Source organism: Aquila chrysaetos, chromosome 3 (assembly GCF_900496995.4).
Source record: "Aquila chrysaetos chrysaetos chromosome 3, bAquChr1.4, whole genome shotgun sequence".
In the NCBI taxonomy this organism is placed as follows: Eukaryota; Metazoa; Chordata; class Aves; order Accipitriformes; family Accipitridae; genus Aquila; species Aquila chrysaetos.
Window position 1 is genome coordinate 72503394 of NC_044006.1, and position 15140 is coordinate 72518533.

The 15140-nt window shown below is 40.3% G+C and overlaps 1 protein-coding gene across 5 annotated transcripts in view; it reads left to right on the forward strand.

Annotated features, from left to right (window-relative positions):
- Positions 1–15140, forward strand: part of EXOG (exo/endonuclease G) — a 30480-nt gene that overhangs the window by 769 nt on the left and 14571 nt on the right. For all 5 annotated transcript variants that reach the window (XR_003922663.2, XR_003922664.2, XR_003922665.2 and 2 more), the window contains exons 2-5: positions 751–900; positions 4375–4514; positions 6281–6357; positions 9396–9510. Coding sequence is in view for 1 of the 5 variants with exons in the window: in XM_030008896.1 (XP_029864756.1) it covers positions 751–900; positions 4375–4514; positions 6281–6357; positions 9396–9510 (482 nt within the window). In the remaining 4 variants the exon portion in view is untranslated. The remainder of the gene's footprint in view (positions 1–750; positions 901–4374; positions 4515–6280; positions 6358–9395; positions 9511–15140) is intronic.

Genomic DNA, 15140 nt, shown 5'->3' on the forward strand with positions numbered 1-15140 from the left:
CACTTGCCGTGGGGGCTGGTGGGGGTGCGAGGCATGGGGAGGGGGCTCTTGGGGGGCACCAGGGCCTGGTGGGAATGAATGGTTTTTCTCTGCAGCCTGAAGGCTTTAAAAGTACCGGAGTGTTGGAAAGCAGGGGAAGAGGGGCTCTAAAAAGGCGAGTTGCTGTCGAACAGATGGCTGGAGCACAAGGAAGTCAGTAAGACAGATGTAAATATTCCTCCACGAGAGAAAAATGTTTGCAAAAAAAAAAAAAAAATAATCGCAAAGTGAAGCTTTCATTCATTCAGCAGAGTGTAAGCATTCTCAGTGAGGGCAGGACTCACACTTGTGCTTAACTCGTACATCTCAGTTTATGAGGAGGAGTGCGATTTCCAGCTCTGAAGGGTGAAATGTGTGTGTTGATCTCCTGTGTCCCTAACTCCTTGTTGCCTGATTTGTCCCTAAATATCTGATACCTTTTCTTCTGAAGGCCAGCCCAGAGCGATTGCTAGGTAGATGCGTGTAGGCATTAGAGTGGATGAGTTAGTCCTAGAGCTGAGTTCCTCATGTGAGGACACGGTGAAATGCACTTTTTTGGTAGAATGGAGTTTCACTGGATAGCTCTCAATATTTTTTTAGGTCTTAATTGTGGTAGTAACCTCAAGTAGTTCTGTATATGGTATGTTTACATCCACCGAGATGCTTTTCTTACTGTCTTGTTTCTGATCACACTTCATCTTTGGGTGGCTTTCTGTTTATTGTTATCCTTAGAACCAGTAGAAGAGTCTCTGCTGGAAAAATATGGATTCCCTGAAGCTGGAACAGAGACCAGATGTTACACAAATCACGCACTGTCTTATGACCAGGCAAAACGGGTGCCTAGATGGGTGATTGAACATATTTCAAAACAGAAGACACTGGGTACGTAGGTATTTATTTGCTTACATTTATGACGCCCAAAATGGGCTTTGCTGTTCACAGAAGGTGGACCCAGGAGCAGGTAGGGAGAAAAATCCTGCGCTGATCTCTAGGTATGGATTTTTCCACACATTCACAATCCCACTGGAGGCAGCAGACCTCTGGGTGGATGTCAGCTTCGTGACAGTATTAAGGCTGATGTTGCCAGTGGTTTAAAAGAGATCTGTCACTGCAGGTTGGCAGGCCTCTTCAGTATTCTTTCTCTTGGTGGGACTAGTCTGGTATTGAACGTACAACATCCTGAAGCCTGCAACATATACTTGGCCCAAGGGCTGAGTATGAAAGGGAGGAATGAAGAGGAACTAGAGCTACCTTCTGGGAGAAGTTTCTGTTACGAATTTATGAAATGGTCGGTAAGCACCAGACAATATAGCTGTGTCAGTGTAAACACTCTAAGGAATGTTGCAGGAGGGAAGCTTAACTTACCTCTTTTAAACATGAATGGAGAGAAGATGAAGTGCTGAAAATTAAAGTTTCCTTACCTGACTCAGACTTGCAGAGTTCAGTGTTGTTGCTCAAGTGCATAAAAATTGCTCTTGCTTCCTTAGCTAGTGTAGTTAGTTCTGTGGTCCAATTTATGTCAGTTTACGTACTGCCCCATATGTGTGAATGCTTGTGGAGTCAACGCCTTTAGTGGCCAGACTGTTTCATCTACAGGTCTTAAAGAGATTTGCTCAGAATGGGAAGAAAAGATGTATGTCCATTTGTGAGATAAAAATGGAGCAAAGGGCATCAACGGTTGTAATTGTTCAAAGCTAGATAGGGCATTACCTACTCGCTGCAGCCATTATTTACTTTGATGCAGTTCTGTTGTATTTTCTGATGTGCATTATCTAATACTCTCTCCCCTCTTCTTTATGCAAGACAGAGGCTCAGTGATTTTTTACTGTCAGTGGTGAATGAAATATGAGTGGTATACAGTCATTGTAAATTAAGTTTATAGCATTAGTTCAGTTTTTATAAGGCAGATTATTAGTAATGGAGGTAACTGTATAACTGTAAAATGTTTTATGAACACAGTAGCCCTCTAAATATATCTTAATCACTGTCTTCAAATTACCTTTCAAAATTAAAAGCGTGATCCTGAAAATATTTATAACCAACCCCTAAGTAGCATCATTGGTTCCACTTCTTTCTGAGAAGAAAGCAGTAATTCCAGGCTTACTTTCAAGTGGGCCTTAACAGCCAAATTGTTAAAATGATTTCCAAATGATCAGATACAACTAACCTGCAAGTTGAAATTAAGCATCCTGAGGCATTCAGCTCTGAGTTACTTCTGATAGCTACTCTAATTCAGATCTGAGTCGGAACTGTGTTGTTCAGGGAAGGTCAGAAAAACCTTCCATGTCCTGGAGTTTTGAAAGGATGTGATGTAAAAAAATTTATTTTATTGATAAGTAAGAACTTAAAAGTTTAAAAAACATGGTGTAAAGAAATTAGCTTTATGTATAAATGAGAGGTACAAAACTGGCTACAGAAGAAATTAGCCATTTTTATCAAAGCGGTGAACGGAGACTAAATGAGGATATATTTTTCCGTTTTTCAAATTTAATTGATAAATTACACTTTGTCTTAAATACTGAGATTAAATATGATTTTTTGAAAATAAGAATTCTGTTGTTTTGCACACTGATAAACTTGTCAGTGTTGCTTCCGAAGCATCAATCCTGTGTTGAAGTATCACATCACATGCTTTACTAAAAAAAAGAAAAGAGAAGTGAAGCTCCTTCCTTCTACCTGCGCTGCATAAAGATGCTCTGACCACCTCTCTGTTTTGACATCATCTCCATGGGCATATGAACAGATGGTCAGCAAAGAGGAAATTGCTTACAGGCACTGGTTTCCAAGAGATGCATTATCCATATGCATGCTCATTTTCCACCCCTTCCCTTCTTCCTTGTGGTCCTTGCATATTCGTGGGTTCTTCAGGGAGCTGCCAAGTGGAGAGTGTGCACCACACTTTGTTCTCAATATAGAGCACATATGCGCTCAGTGATAATATTGACATGACAAAAAAACCAGAGTGCATGCAGTTTGTGTGGATATGCACAGTCAGCTATAGAAGAAAGAATAATTTTAACAACTAGCAGTGATCACTATTGAAAATTGCCCCCCATGTTGTATTGCAACAGAAGGTGCTTTATGAAGTGCCAAGTTTGAGAAAATTCTCTCTGGTGTGTACAGGCCCTGATTCATGCTTAAATGAAAAGAGACTATATAATGGTCCTGTATGTTGCATCTGTGATATGATGCCTAAGATGACACCTTGAATTTTATAAAGAAAATTCAGTATGCTGTAGATACTTTGAATTATATTGTCATTTGGGAAAAAAAATTGTGGACAACAGTGATGGTGCTCTAAGCCAGTTATTTTCCAGCTCTGTTGACCCACTGCACACGGACAGCCGAGTCAGCCCTTGCACGTGCCTCTGCTGCTTTGCTGGAGCACCTTCCTTAACTATGGATGTTCTTGGGTCCCAGGCCATTCCCTAAGGTGGTGTCTTATTGGAGGCTGTCAGTGCCAGGATAATTCATGCAAGTATCTTCTGGCCATCACTTTTCCAAGGAAGTGGTCTCAAAGTTGCAGCCCACTCAGAGTAATATCTTTTCCAAGAAGTTGACTGGGACTCTACACAGTGCAAGGACACAAATGCAGGTGCACGGCCAGTAAATCTGGGAAGGAGTCACAGTCTCCCCAGCAAAGACAGCAGCTTAGAGTGGGCTGCCATCTCTGCAACAGTTAAGTTAGCTCCCCCCACAACCCTTCCCCCCAAAAGTTTTTGTCTTGCAGAAGACTTAGGCCTAGTCATTTTTGTGCATAATTCCCAAATGTCTGGAAAGACACAAGGGGAATCTTGGAAAGGAACAGGAAAGCTCTGCACTTATTTCTGTGCCCGTGAAGAACAGAACACTTAAGACTTTCTCTTAAATGGGTTTATTATTTTACCAAGTGTAACTTTATCGAGATACACTCATTCTACTTCCAGGCTAGACTTGGAAAGAGAAGAATTACTTGTAGTAGATCAAACATAAAAATGGAACTGCAGCTGGTGAAGATCTGTATATCTTCATTGTCCTAAAAAGTGATTCTGTACTGGTTTATATCTTTAGCAATCTTGCCTTTAATATTTATCTGTATTTCTGATAAGATTAACATATTTTGCTTTTGTTTTTTTCTCTATAAAACGGTAAGCATGTTAGAATTTCTAATGTGTAGTGGGAAAGAATTTAGGACTGGAGCACACATATTTAAGTTGAATTCTCTTGTATGGTTGAGGAGAAAAATACTCAATTGAGATTAATGTGTTGAATGCTTAAGCATGGGTTATTTGACAAGACATGACAGAACCAGTTCTTTTTGTCTTGTTGTTATGATGGTTTAATGGTAACCTAATAATTTAGTGTGTTATTCCTCAGGCAATGCAGACCGAAGGCACTGTAAATTCAGACCAGATCCTAACATCCCTCTAATGTTTAGTGCTGTCAATGAAGACTACCTTGGGAGTGGATGGTCACGAGGACACATGGCACCAGCAGGAGATAACAAATTTTCAACAGTAGGATTTTTTTTTTCTTTCTTTTTAATTTGTGTTTATCAGTCGGAAAGGGTCAAAAGACCCTTAAAAGTAATGTGTAGTGTTCCTTTTGCAGTTTGTTTTGAGATGGAACATGATCTCATTATTGATGCACAGACTTGGACTTGGAGTTACAAGGTCTATTCCTGACTGAGCACTATAAGATGCTCTCACAGTCTGCTTCAGGCATATAAATCGGGTGCATCCTCTGGTGACATACCTCTTTTCATTAAATCACACCTAGATTAGCTTGTTGGGCAGAGATGATGTGAGTATATCTTGTACAGTATAGTGGTAAGCAAGTCATCTCAACCTTTTGTATGTCACATTGTCTACTTGTAAAATGAAGATTATAACCTTCACCAAACAAACCTCGAAAGTGTCTTCTGAAGCTCAGTGAAAGGGAGACAGGGAACAATGACTTCATTCTGGCCAACAGGTGCTGAGATGTTTAAGGCTAGACTGGGCAAAGCAAAGATGCTGTTAAGTACTGTTCTGTATTGGCAAGGGGATTGCCTGGATGATTTAAAAGGCTTTTTCCTTTCTGGCAATGTGCATGAGGTAAATTAGAACCTTCTTTTGCCATAGTTCTTTCAGTCTATAAAATGTCTTCACCTGCCATTTATTTGAGCTGTAAGAAAAGCATGCCCTAATGCCTTGGCTGACTAACAAAACAGCCTTGGATTTATTGGATCCTCTTGTGAAATGTGCCTAATGCAGCCATTTGTCAATTAAGAAGCAGTTTGAATTTGTATTTCTGCCAGGCAGAATAGTATGCAGTGGGGCAGAGTGACAGCTCAGTGGCATGTGGTGGATGAAAGAACCAGTTTTATTTCTACTCGAAATGTCTTTGTGGTTATTTATTTATGATATCTGGGGAGTTTTTGCTGGTGAGCTACCTGTGCAGAGAGATCCTGGACCTGGCTTGAAATGCAGTGAGATGATACAATCATTCAAATACAGGATTATAAAAATTTAATTTCACACTTTAATTAGTGCAGGTAGTGTTTGCTCATTATCCTAAGGACTTCTGTCAGCCCCTTCACTTTGAAGAAGTACTATGTGAAAAATACTGACAAGTACAGGACCTACGAAGATTCTGGTTAAGATCTTGGAAATTTTTTCTCCTATATTTCCCTGCATATGCGTAGTTTTTTAGCACCAGGTTGTTCACATCTGGAGATATGTGGGCTTCAGTTCAGAGAGGTTTATGACACTTTTCAAAGATGAAATAAAGCAGATGTGTAGATATTTGACCATTATGGTCTCATAAATCATTTCATTGCCTGCTTGTTATGTATTTGTAAAATATTTATGAATATTTGTAATAAACCTTTTCTTGTAAGGGAAAGAAAAAGCTAGCCGTTAGGCAGTCAAATAAATGAAAAGCATGGGTGAAAGCATCTTTCCATTCAAAAAGAAAAGTAACTGGTTACTTCCAAAGACATTACAAAACTGACACCAGATGACATAGTAATTCCTGTCCCTCTAGAACAGGACATTCTTGTGCTACGTTTCTGTCAAAAAAAAAAAAAAAAAAAGTAGATAAATTTTGCAAGGTTTGCACCTCAGTTATGCACATCTTGATTCAAAATAATTTTGTAGGTGTTCTGACTTAGTTTTTTTCTGACCTTTTATGTTGATAATGTTAAGACTAAACTAGAAATGGATTTTGATCAAGAAACTTTTAAAATGTGTTTTCAGCTCTTAAATGTTTGAATGAAATTATATTATCTTTATCTATGCAGAGAGCTATGGCTGAAACATTTTACCTGTCTAACATCGTGCCTCAGAATTATGAAAATAATGCTGGATTTTGGAACAGGTGAGAAATTACTTGTAAGTAAACTAAGGGAAAAATACCAGGCAGTGGCATAAATCAAAAATGCTGTATTTATAAAGCTTCTTCACATCCAAGTATTCTAGAGCACTTTATGGGCCATCTGTAGAGATCATAGGAACTTTCCCTGAAATGAAAGGCAGCTCAGTCCTTACAGTGCAAAACAGTAAAATGACTACTTTCGTTCTTTATTCAATCAAACTGTAGAGGACATTTATTTAGAATAGATAAAATTACTTCTTCTGGCTGATGTGGGTAAAGGTGCCAGGCTTAACATCTCTGTCCTTAAGGAAAATTCAGTAGAAGCAAGGAACGGGTTTAGATCTTGCTTTAACATCTCTTCCTCAAAAAAGCGCTTCCAGTATGAGAGTATTCACATCTCTGTATGTGGACATTAGTTCACTTTGAATTGGAGAGCTGAGTGCTCCCCACTGTGTCGTGACTACTTCAGGTCTTAGGGGTTTCTTCGAGTGCTGGCTTCCAAGTAGCAGTCACGCAGGTTCTCTGTCCCTTGTGAGCGCCAGCTAGATCGGCTTTGAGGTGAAGTGAGTGGTTGATAAATTTAAACTTTATTCACATAGGATTTTTATTCTTTCCTTCCTTTGAGCAGAGAAAAACATTAATAAAAGTAGCATTCATCCAGTGCTTCTTGCATAGGACTTAACAGGATGTTACAACTCAGAAACAGGAGGGGAAAATGATGAATTTCACAAGGATCGCTCAAGGGAAGGTTAGCAAATTTATGTACGGTATTGTACTAAAAGTCCATCAAAAATGCATCATCATTCAACTACATACTACTTTCCAGTTTTACAAGATTGCATATAAAATCATATGAGGCATTCAGTAAGGTTATACTGTTTTATAGACAAATAAAATGCTGTAACATTTTAAGAGATTTTTTCGGTATTGTTTTAATACCTCCAGTATTTGAGCATAAAATTTCCGTATACCAAAGCTAGGCATTTGTACCAATTCAAGGTTGGAAACCCTTTTTATTTCCCTTGAGCAGGATCTCTGCCTAATCAGGAAATCATGGGGAGTGTTTGAAAATTTCCCCTGGCACTGTCAGCCCCTCAGTTTAAGCAGCTATTACCACTTTCTCCCAACCCCAGCACCCTATCCCCACAGTTTAAATACATGAGCAAGGTATTTGTGCCACTTGTTGTGTCAGTCACTTGTTTAAGGATAAATAGTTTTAAGGATACTGTGTTTCACATGTGTTGTATCCCTTCCTGGCTTCAGTACTCTCTTCCTTTCTCATTTTTTTTTTAAATTGCTTGCTGCTTGAATTGTTTTCTGAGGTGCAGGTAGACAATACAGCTTAGTCAGTTTAACAATGCGTTGTTTTTTAAAGCGGTGTTCGCCCTCCGGCCGTGTGTTTTTGCTTTCCCAGTTCCAGCTCTGGTACTAGCCTGACTAGGGCGAGTCAATTCCATTTGCTAACCCAGTTAAACTGATTTGCATTTTGTTTTGCTTGGTTACGTTTCTGCCAGATTAGAAAATTGGATCAACTGGTGAGATGAGTGCCAGAGCCAACACAGAAGATGGAGTAGGACTGTTCAGCTGGGGCAGACAAGGGGAGCAGTAGGAAAGGGGAGAGCAGGACTGCATCTTTCAGCAAGCTCTTTGATAGTAAGCTATTAGAATAGTTCAGTGGTGTGGTCTAACTGCACCTTAGTATTTATTCCTCATTCTCTTCCCACCAACATGCATGCTTCTTTCTTTCCTGACGTTTAACTGTTGTTTTCTGTCTTGTTTTGAGTGCAATTTCATGGTCACTGTAATCTGATCTCTGTCCCTGCTGCCACCAAAAGCAGTTTGCTCCCTAGCTACATTTATTCCCATTCTTTCCTTGTGCCAGGTGGTGTTTGTATTGCCATGCCGTGAGACAGCCTGAGGAGCTGAGCTGCTTGGAAGCAAAGCTGACGACAGCAGGGAAAAAATTAGCTTGTGGTCAATGCTTTTGTGTATCACGTGGCAGCTCACTATTACCAAAGAAGAAAGGGCTCATTCCCGCTAATTCTGATTCATGGGGCTCACTCCTGCTAATTCTGATTTGTGTTGGCTGATTTAACTCACTAACCCAGCACAAAAAAACCAACTGATTTTGTTCACGGTTGTTGACAGATGAAGGGTGCTAAAAGTGGCCCAAGGGAGAGGTATGAGGAACAGGAGCGAGAGAGAGAAGGGCATGAAACCTCCCCTTTTCAGAGACAGCCAGGTTAGCTAGGCTCATCTGTCTCATGTTCTGGTCTGTTTGTCCATTTGAGTGAAGTGCAACTGTATCTGTAGTAAAGGACCAACGGGTGCTCGCTGTATGTGATTTCTACAGCACTTGGGGTGTTAGATCAAAAATGGGCTATATTCTTTTGTTTTATGTAAAATAGGCATGCTCCAGAAACCTTCTTATTTTCAGAAATACTTTATGCTGTAAACTGACTCAATTAGTTTAAAAAGGAAAAATAACGTTAGTATTTCTGGAGTTACCACTTTATTTTTAAACAGTTTTATATTAAAAAAAAAAAAGGTAGACTTAGTGGGAATGGCACATAGAAAGTTTTCTAACTACTTTGAGCTACGGAAAGAGCTGTCTGTTGCAGGACATTGTTTCCTTGGAGAGGAACATATAAATCCAGTAATGTGGTAAAACCTTTCAAAGAAAGAACACCACAACCTGCTGTTTAAAACAAGTATTTTACTAATCCCGAGTGACCATCAACAGTATCTTTCTAGTGCCAAGTGTGGGACTAAGTAGAGAACTCAGATTTTCAGGACAGGTGGTAAGGCTACAGATACTGTTTTCAAACACATGCCTATCTGTAAATAAGTGAACCTGGGACAAGTGGGAAGTATGACTTGGGCCTGTGTTTAACCTTCTTCAGTCTGCGAGTCAGTCACATGAGTTTGGAGAAATGCTCCCAAACTGTCAGTAGTTCATCTTGCCCTTCATAGTATGTTTCAAAGATTATGTTGTTAAGTTTTCCCAGCTGACTTTACCCTATCTGACAAATATGTTCCAGAATGGAAATGTATTGTCGGGAATTGACTGAGAGATTTGAGGATGTTTGGGTAGTTTCTGGACCTCTGACCTTGCCTCAAACAAATGATGATGGAAAGAAGAGTGTTACTTACCAGGTATGTATATTTGTTGCTGCGTTAACAGTGCAGTGGTAATTATTTATTTATTTATTTTAAATTGATATTGTAGCCTGATAAAGTTCAACATCCTAGTACCTGCAAAATGTACAAGATGTCCAATACTAGTTGGGCAAGTTCAGTAGAAATGTTATATCTTGCCTCCACGTGAAAAGTATAATTTTAAAATAATTTGTTCTATTTAGAAAGATCTACTAAGTGTCTGTTTGCAGTCTGCAGTAAAACTATTTTCTGACTTCTATAACACAGGACAGTATCTACGCAGAGAGTTAGTGGGTTTTGCTGATGTGTAGGCATTTATTCAGTCATTTATTATGTATTTTAGAAACAGTGCAATACAAAGATAATGTGGGTTTCTCAAAACTATATAGGGTATTGGAATGCCTGTACTCCATTACTTTCAAAAGCAGTTGTTTGCTGATATCCCATATATGTTACTTAGATGAGGCCTTGCAACACAACTGAAATTCTGAGCATACCAAAGTCAATTGAAAGACTTCATTCAAGTTCAGTAGGTTTTAGGTGAATGCAGTGTAATCACTGGTCCATGGTACTGATACCTCCCCTTCTTCTTTTGGTCCCTCATTTTCATTACCTGCTTAAAAGTCTCTGAAGTTTTAGGATTGATCATGCAGAGTCTCTAGAAACTGTCACTGATAGACAGATAGGAAAGGCTATGAAGTTGAGAGGTGAATTTATTATTGCTTATCCTGACTTACTCTTTGTAAGCACGTGTTTAGACATCTGTATGATCTAAGCATAGTAAGTTATTCAAGGGAGGGAGTATTGCCCCTACTGTAATGAGATATTGCTTTTTTCAGTTGCTAGATGAAAGCTAGCATAATGCAAATAATAAATGCTGTATTTTGCGCCTCTTGAAAAAACACTTTTCCTTGAAAATAAGTACTCAGATCAACTGCACCTTCAGCTCCTGAGTGATTCAGCTGTCCAACTAGTTCTCTGAGGAGCAATGAATAAGCTTGGTATAACAAGCCCCTGTTTCGGAGGGATATGAGAGACACAAAAGAGAGAGATGTTAAGCTTTCAACACTGGCTTGTTTAGCGCTAAGGTTTAGGCACAACTTCTTCATTATAAATACACAGCTGATTTCCATTTGATTGAACTTGGAACTCAGTCATGATAGAATGTAGTTTTTCCTGTTTGCTTTTAGCTTTTTACTTCTTTAAAAACTGTCCCTTATGTCCCCACCTGCACATGTCTATAACCTCAACCATGATGAAATCACAGCTTTAGTTTTGGGTTTGTTGTTATTTTTTTTTCCAGTCAGTCAGATGTTATTGTTGTGGTTTAGGCCCAGCTGGTAACAAAGCACCACAAAGCCGCTCACTCACTCCTCTCCCCCGGCCCCTGTAGGATGAGGAGAAAATATGAAGAAAAGCTTGTGGGTCGACACAAGGACAGGGAGGGATCACTCACCACTTATGGTCACAGGCAAAAAACAGGCTCAACTTGGGGAAGAAGCAAAATCAATTTAATTTATTCCAAAACAAATCAAAAGAAGGATAATGTGAAGTAAATTAAAATCTTAGAACACCTTCCCCCCACCCCTCCCTTCTTCCTGGGCACAGCTTCACTCCCAAATTCTCTACCTACCCCCTCCAGCGGTGCAGGGGGACAGGGAATGGGGGTTACAGTCAGTTCATCACACATTGTCTCTGCCGCCTCTTCCTCCTCAGGGGGAGGACTCTTCACTCTTCCCCTGCTCCAGTGTGGGGTCCTCCATGGGAAACAGTCCTCCATGAACTTCTCCAACGTGAGTCCTTCCCGCGGGCTGCAGTTTTTCGCAAACTTCTCTGGCGTGGATCCTTCCCACGGGCTGCAGTCCTTCACGAACTTCCCTGGCATGGGTCCCTTCTGCGGGCCGATCTTCAGGCACAGACCTGCTCCAGCGCAGGCTTTCCCGTGGAGCCATGGCCATCTTCAGGGGCATCCCCTGCTCCAGCATGGGGTCCTCCCCGGGCTGCAGGTGGGCATCTGCTCCCCCACTCCTCTCCATGGGCTGCGGGGGGACAGCCTGCCATCTCCCCACGGACTGCAGGGGCATCCCCTCCTCCGGCACACCTCCTCCCCATCCTTCACTGACCTCGGTATCTGCACAGGGGTTTTACTCACATTCCAGTCTCCTCCCACACTGCAGGTTCCCCTTCTTAAATATATTATCCCAGAGGCGCTACCACTGTCTCTGGTGGGGTCAGCCTTGGCCAGAGGCGGGTCTGACTTGGAGCCGGGGGAGCTTCTAGCAGCTTCTCACAGGAGCCACCCCTGCAGCCCCTTCCCCCGCTACGAAAACCCCGCCACACAAACCCAAAACAGTTACACATATGAAAATGCAGTAATAATAATTTGTCTTTTTCATGTTCATTGGCAGTTCCAAACTTCAGCTCTCACCACATTTTCGTGAGGAAGGTGGCAAATGTGCTCATTTTCAAGTGGATAAATAAGCTGTGGTTAAGGCATATGACCAATGCCACATGACAAGTTAGTGGCAAAGCCAGCTTTAGGCTGGCAATGGTTCCTTGCCACCCAAAGGGAGAATTCTGACTTTGCTATTGCCCATTCTTCTTTCCAGTCCTTTCCCTCATCTGCCAGCGCTGATGACTGTCAGATCCTTCCCCAAGATGCTTAATTACCCAATGCAATAGAAAACCATCCATACTTATTTGCTTACTGGGCTTGTTTTCTACTGCCGTAGAAAGATAAAGCAGCACACAGAGGAGTCCAGCACTTACTGGTAACAGCATGGGATATGTCCAAAAGCACACAGCTGGGAGCAGGAGGGAGATGTTCCCTTTCAATAGTCTTGAGCTGAGCATTTGGCTTACTGTCATGCAGAGTGGTGCTGTAAGAGTGGCCAGACTTGCACACAGCTTGCTGGAATTTACCTCCTTGTAGCTGTCAGGATATTGCATTTATTTTTTATCACCAAAATTATATATTCGTCTTACAGAACAAAGAATTAAAAATCCTGAGCTGACTTGAACATGTTATAACTGGAAATGATTTTCCGGGAAGCAGCTGAATCATCTATCAACTGCATCTATCAACCGCTTCACTTTAATCTTGGTCATCATCTTCTAGTTTTTCTTTAGAGAAAGTGTTTACTTAGAAGAGAAAGATTACCTTTTCTGAAAAATGATTGTGGCTCTCCATTTTGGTTTTGAAATGTAAATTTTAGTATTCCACAGGTAAAAATAAGAGCAGGCACTGCATCTTACTGCCTTTTTTCAAAATAACTTGATACCAGGATATAGTGATGGAATAATAGTGGCACAAAATGTCCATGCTGCTTTGATTACCATATCGTTCTGTTCTTGTCTGTTGCCAAGATGTCTTCATCATCTTTGGGTTTGATGACAACTCTGGTCTTTTATGAATGTTTTATCAGTTTTGGTCTTAATATAAACTATGAAGTGAAGTTCAGTGTGAGATTGAAAATGGTGGAATGATGTTTTTCATGTTTTCATTTCACAATTTGGCCACATTCATAAATCCTTTAGTCAGCTTCCTATGGTGAGAGTCATTATGTAAATTGATTTGTATTTAAGCTGTATTTAAGTACAGATAATGCTGTCTACAGGTGGGAAAAGTAAAATGTTGATTTTGTTTTCAGTTTTTTTGTTTTAAATATTAGATTATTTGATTTGGTCCTCTTTGGCTACATTCCTAAGTGTAAATAAATACAGCCTGAGAATTGTTTTGTTATTTTGAAATCTCTTCATGGCATAAGTTCTTGTGCTTGCCATTGAAATTGTCCTTTGGGAGAGACTTCAGAGTGGAGTAGTGGTGTGTTGTTTTTTTGTGTTTTGTTTCTTCCTACATCAACACATACACTTAGAAGAGGAAACACAACCTGTGAAAGCACTGGAGAGAAGTTCTTTTCAAACAGATACCTTGGATATAATTGCAGTCATTGCTGCTGATTTTGGTAGTCTGGGATTCTGCCTCAAAACCAAGAACACTAAGAGTTGGAAGCTGAACGAGAAGGGAAGGTACCTCTTGTCTGTCTTTCAGAGTGAGCTCCGCTAGGTTCAAACAAGTGACTTAGAAATGAAAGGCTTTTAGTCATCATTGTTTGGGCTTATGAGGCTGATGTGAGAAGGTGTCCTTTTTCTTTATATGCTGTTTAAGGAGAAGTGCTGTAGTATACACAATAGTGCTGAAACTCACAACCTATAATCTGGCAACGTGACTTAAGGCTAAGCTCCTTTATGATGGTTTTTCTTCTCTGAGACTAGAACTGTGGAAAAAAGAAAACACAGAAGTACTCCAGTGAATGTGTCTGAATTGATTTGTTTTGGATCCTCTCTTCCATCTTAGGTTCCTTGGTTTTGGCTAAAGGAGTGGTGAAATACGTATCCATGGCTTTACAGGCTGGTGTTTTTCTCATCAGACATCCAAAAAGGTTATTTTTAGATCACTATAGAGGAAAAACAGAGCATCGGTCATGGCATTGTTCCCAGTTCCTGCTTGGACTCTGGTACCATTTGCTGTTTAATTCCAGAAAGGGACTTAACCTTGAACTCCTTAGATGCCAGTGTTGTTCTATCTATTGGCTGAACTTGCTGTATCCTCAGATGTGTTCTGTCATTTCATCTGTCTCCAGCGGAGGCTTTTATTGCAAAGAGTAGATTGATGACTGTGCTTGGTATCTGAAAAACATATTTTGAGAATATATGTAAAATAGAATGCCAACAGGAAAAATCTGTTCTGTGTCATTGGAGAGGCAGATGCAGGTTTTTCATCTTTGTCCAGATCAAATCAAAATGACGTTGTCTTGTTTTATATATTACTGTTCTCCAGTGACTGTCACTTTAGTGATTTTTCCTCTGTCAGCAGATTTGGAGTTTGAAATATGAGTTTTGCAATAATTCTACTGCGTCATGCTCAATGCTCCACCCTTCTTGTTCCTAATGCCATTGTAGTAAATACTAATTTAAGAAGAATTGACTGTGGTTGGTGAATGACAGTACAGTTTAGATAACCTTTTGTTTGTTGTTCGAAGAAGACATTTTTATGTACTTTTTAGTGACATACTACATTCATATTGGAATCATGTCTGCTGTTTAATTTTCAAAATGGAATGACTAGGCTGGGCCAGAGATGCACAGTAACTGTACCAGAAGATATATTTGTGTGTCATCTAGTTCTGTGGCAAGTAAGTCCTGGGAAAGAAATTGCACCTCTCAAATATAAGATGGTACTTCATGGTTTTCCCCAGTCAACTTTCAGAAGTAGTAGAGGTTTTCTCCTAGCCAAGATACTATGGGGGAAGGAATCCATGTTAAAGGAGGAAGTAAACCTGGGGACTGTTACTATTTGTTGGCTGCCTCAAATGGGCTCAAGGCTACGCAGGCAACTAACGGATCTAGGTCTATTATACATGTCCCATAAAACTTATATGCAAAGGGCTGGATCTTAGATCAGCTGGTGTAAACGACTAGAGCTCTGTCAGCCCTAAATTTAGACATGATGTACAAATGAAAATAATAGACACTGGGTTAAGATTGGAGGAGAAGAGACACCGAAGGTACAGAATAGATTTATGGGGTTGCTTTTATTTAGCACTGTACCCATCCCGAAGGTTCTT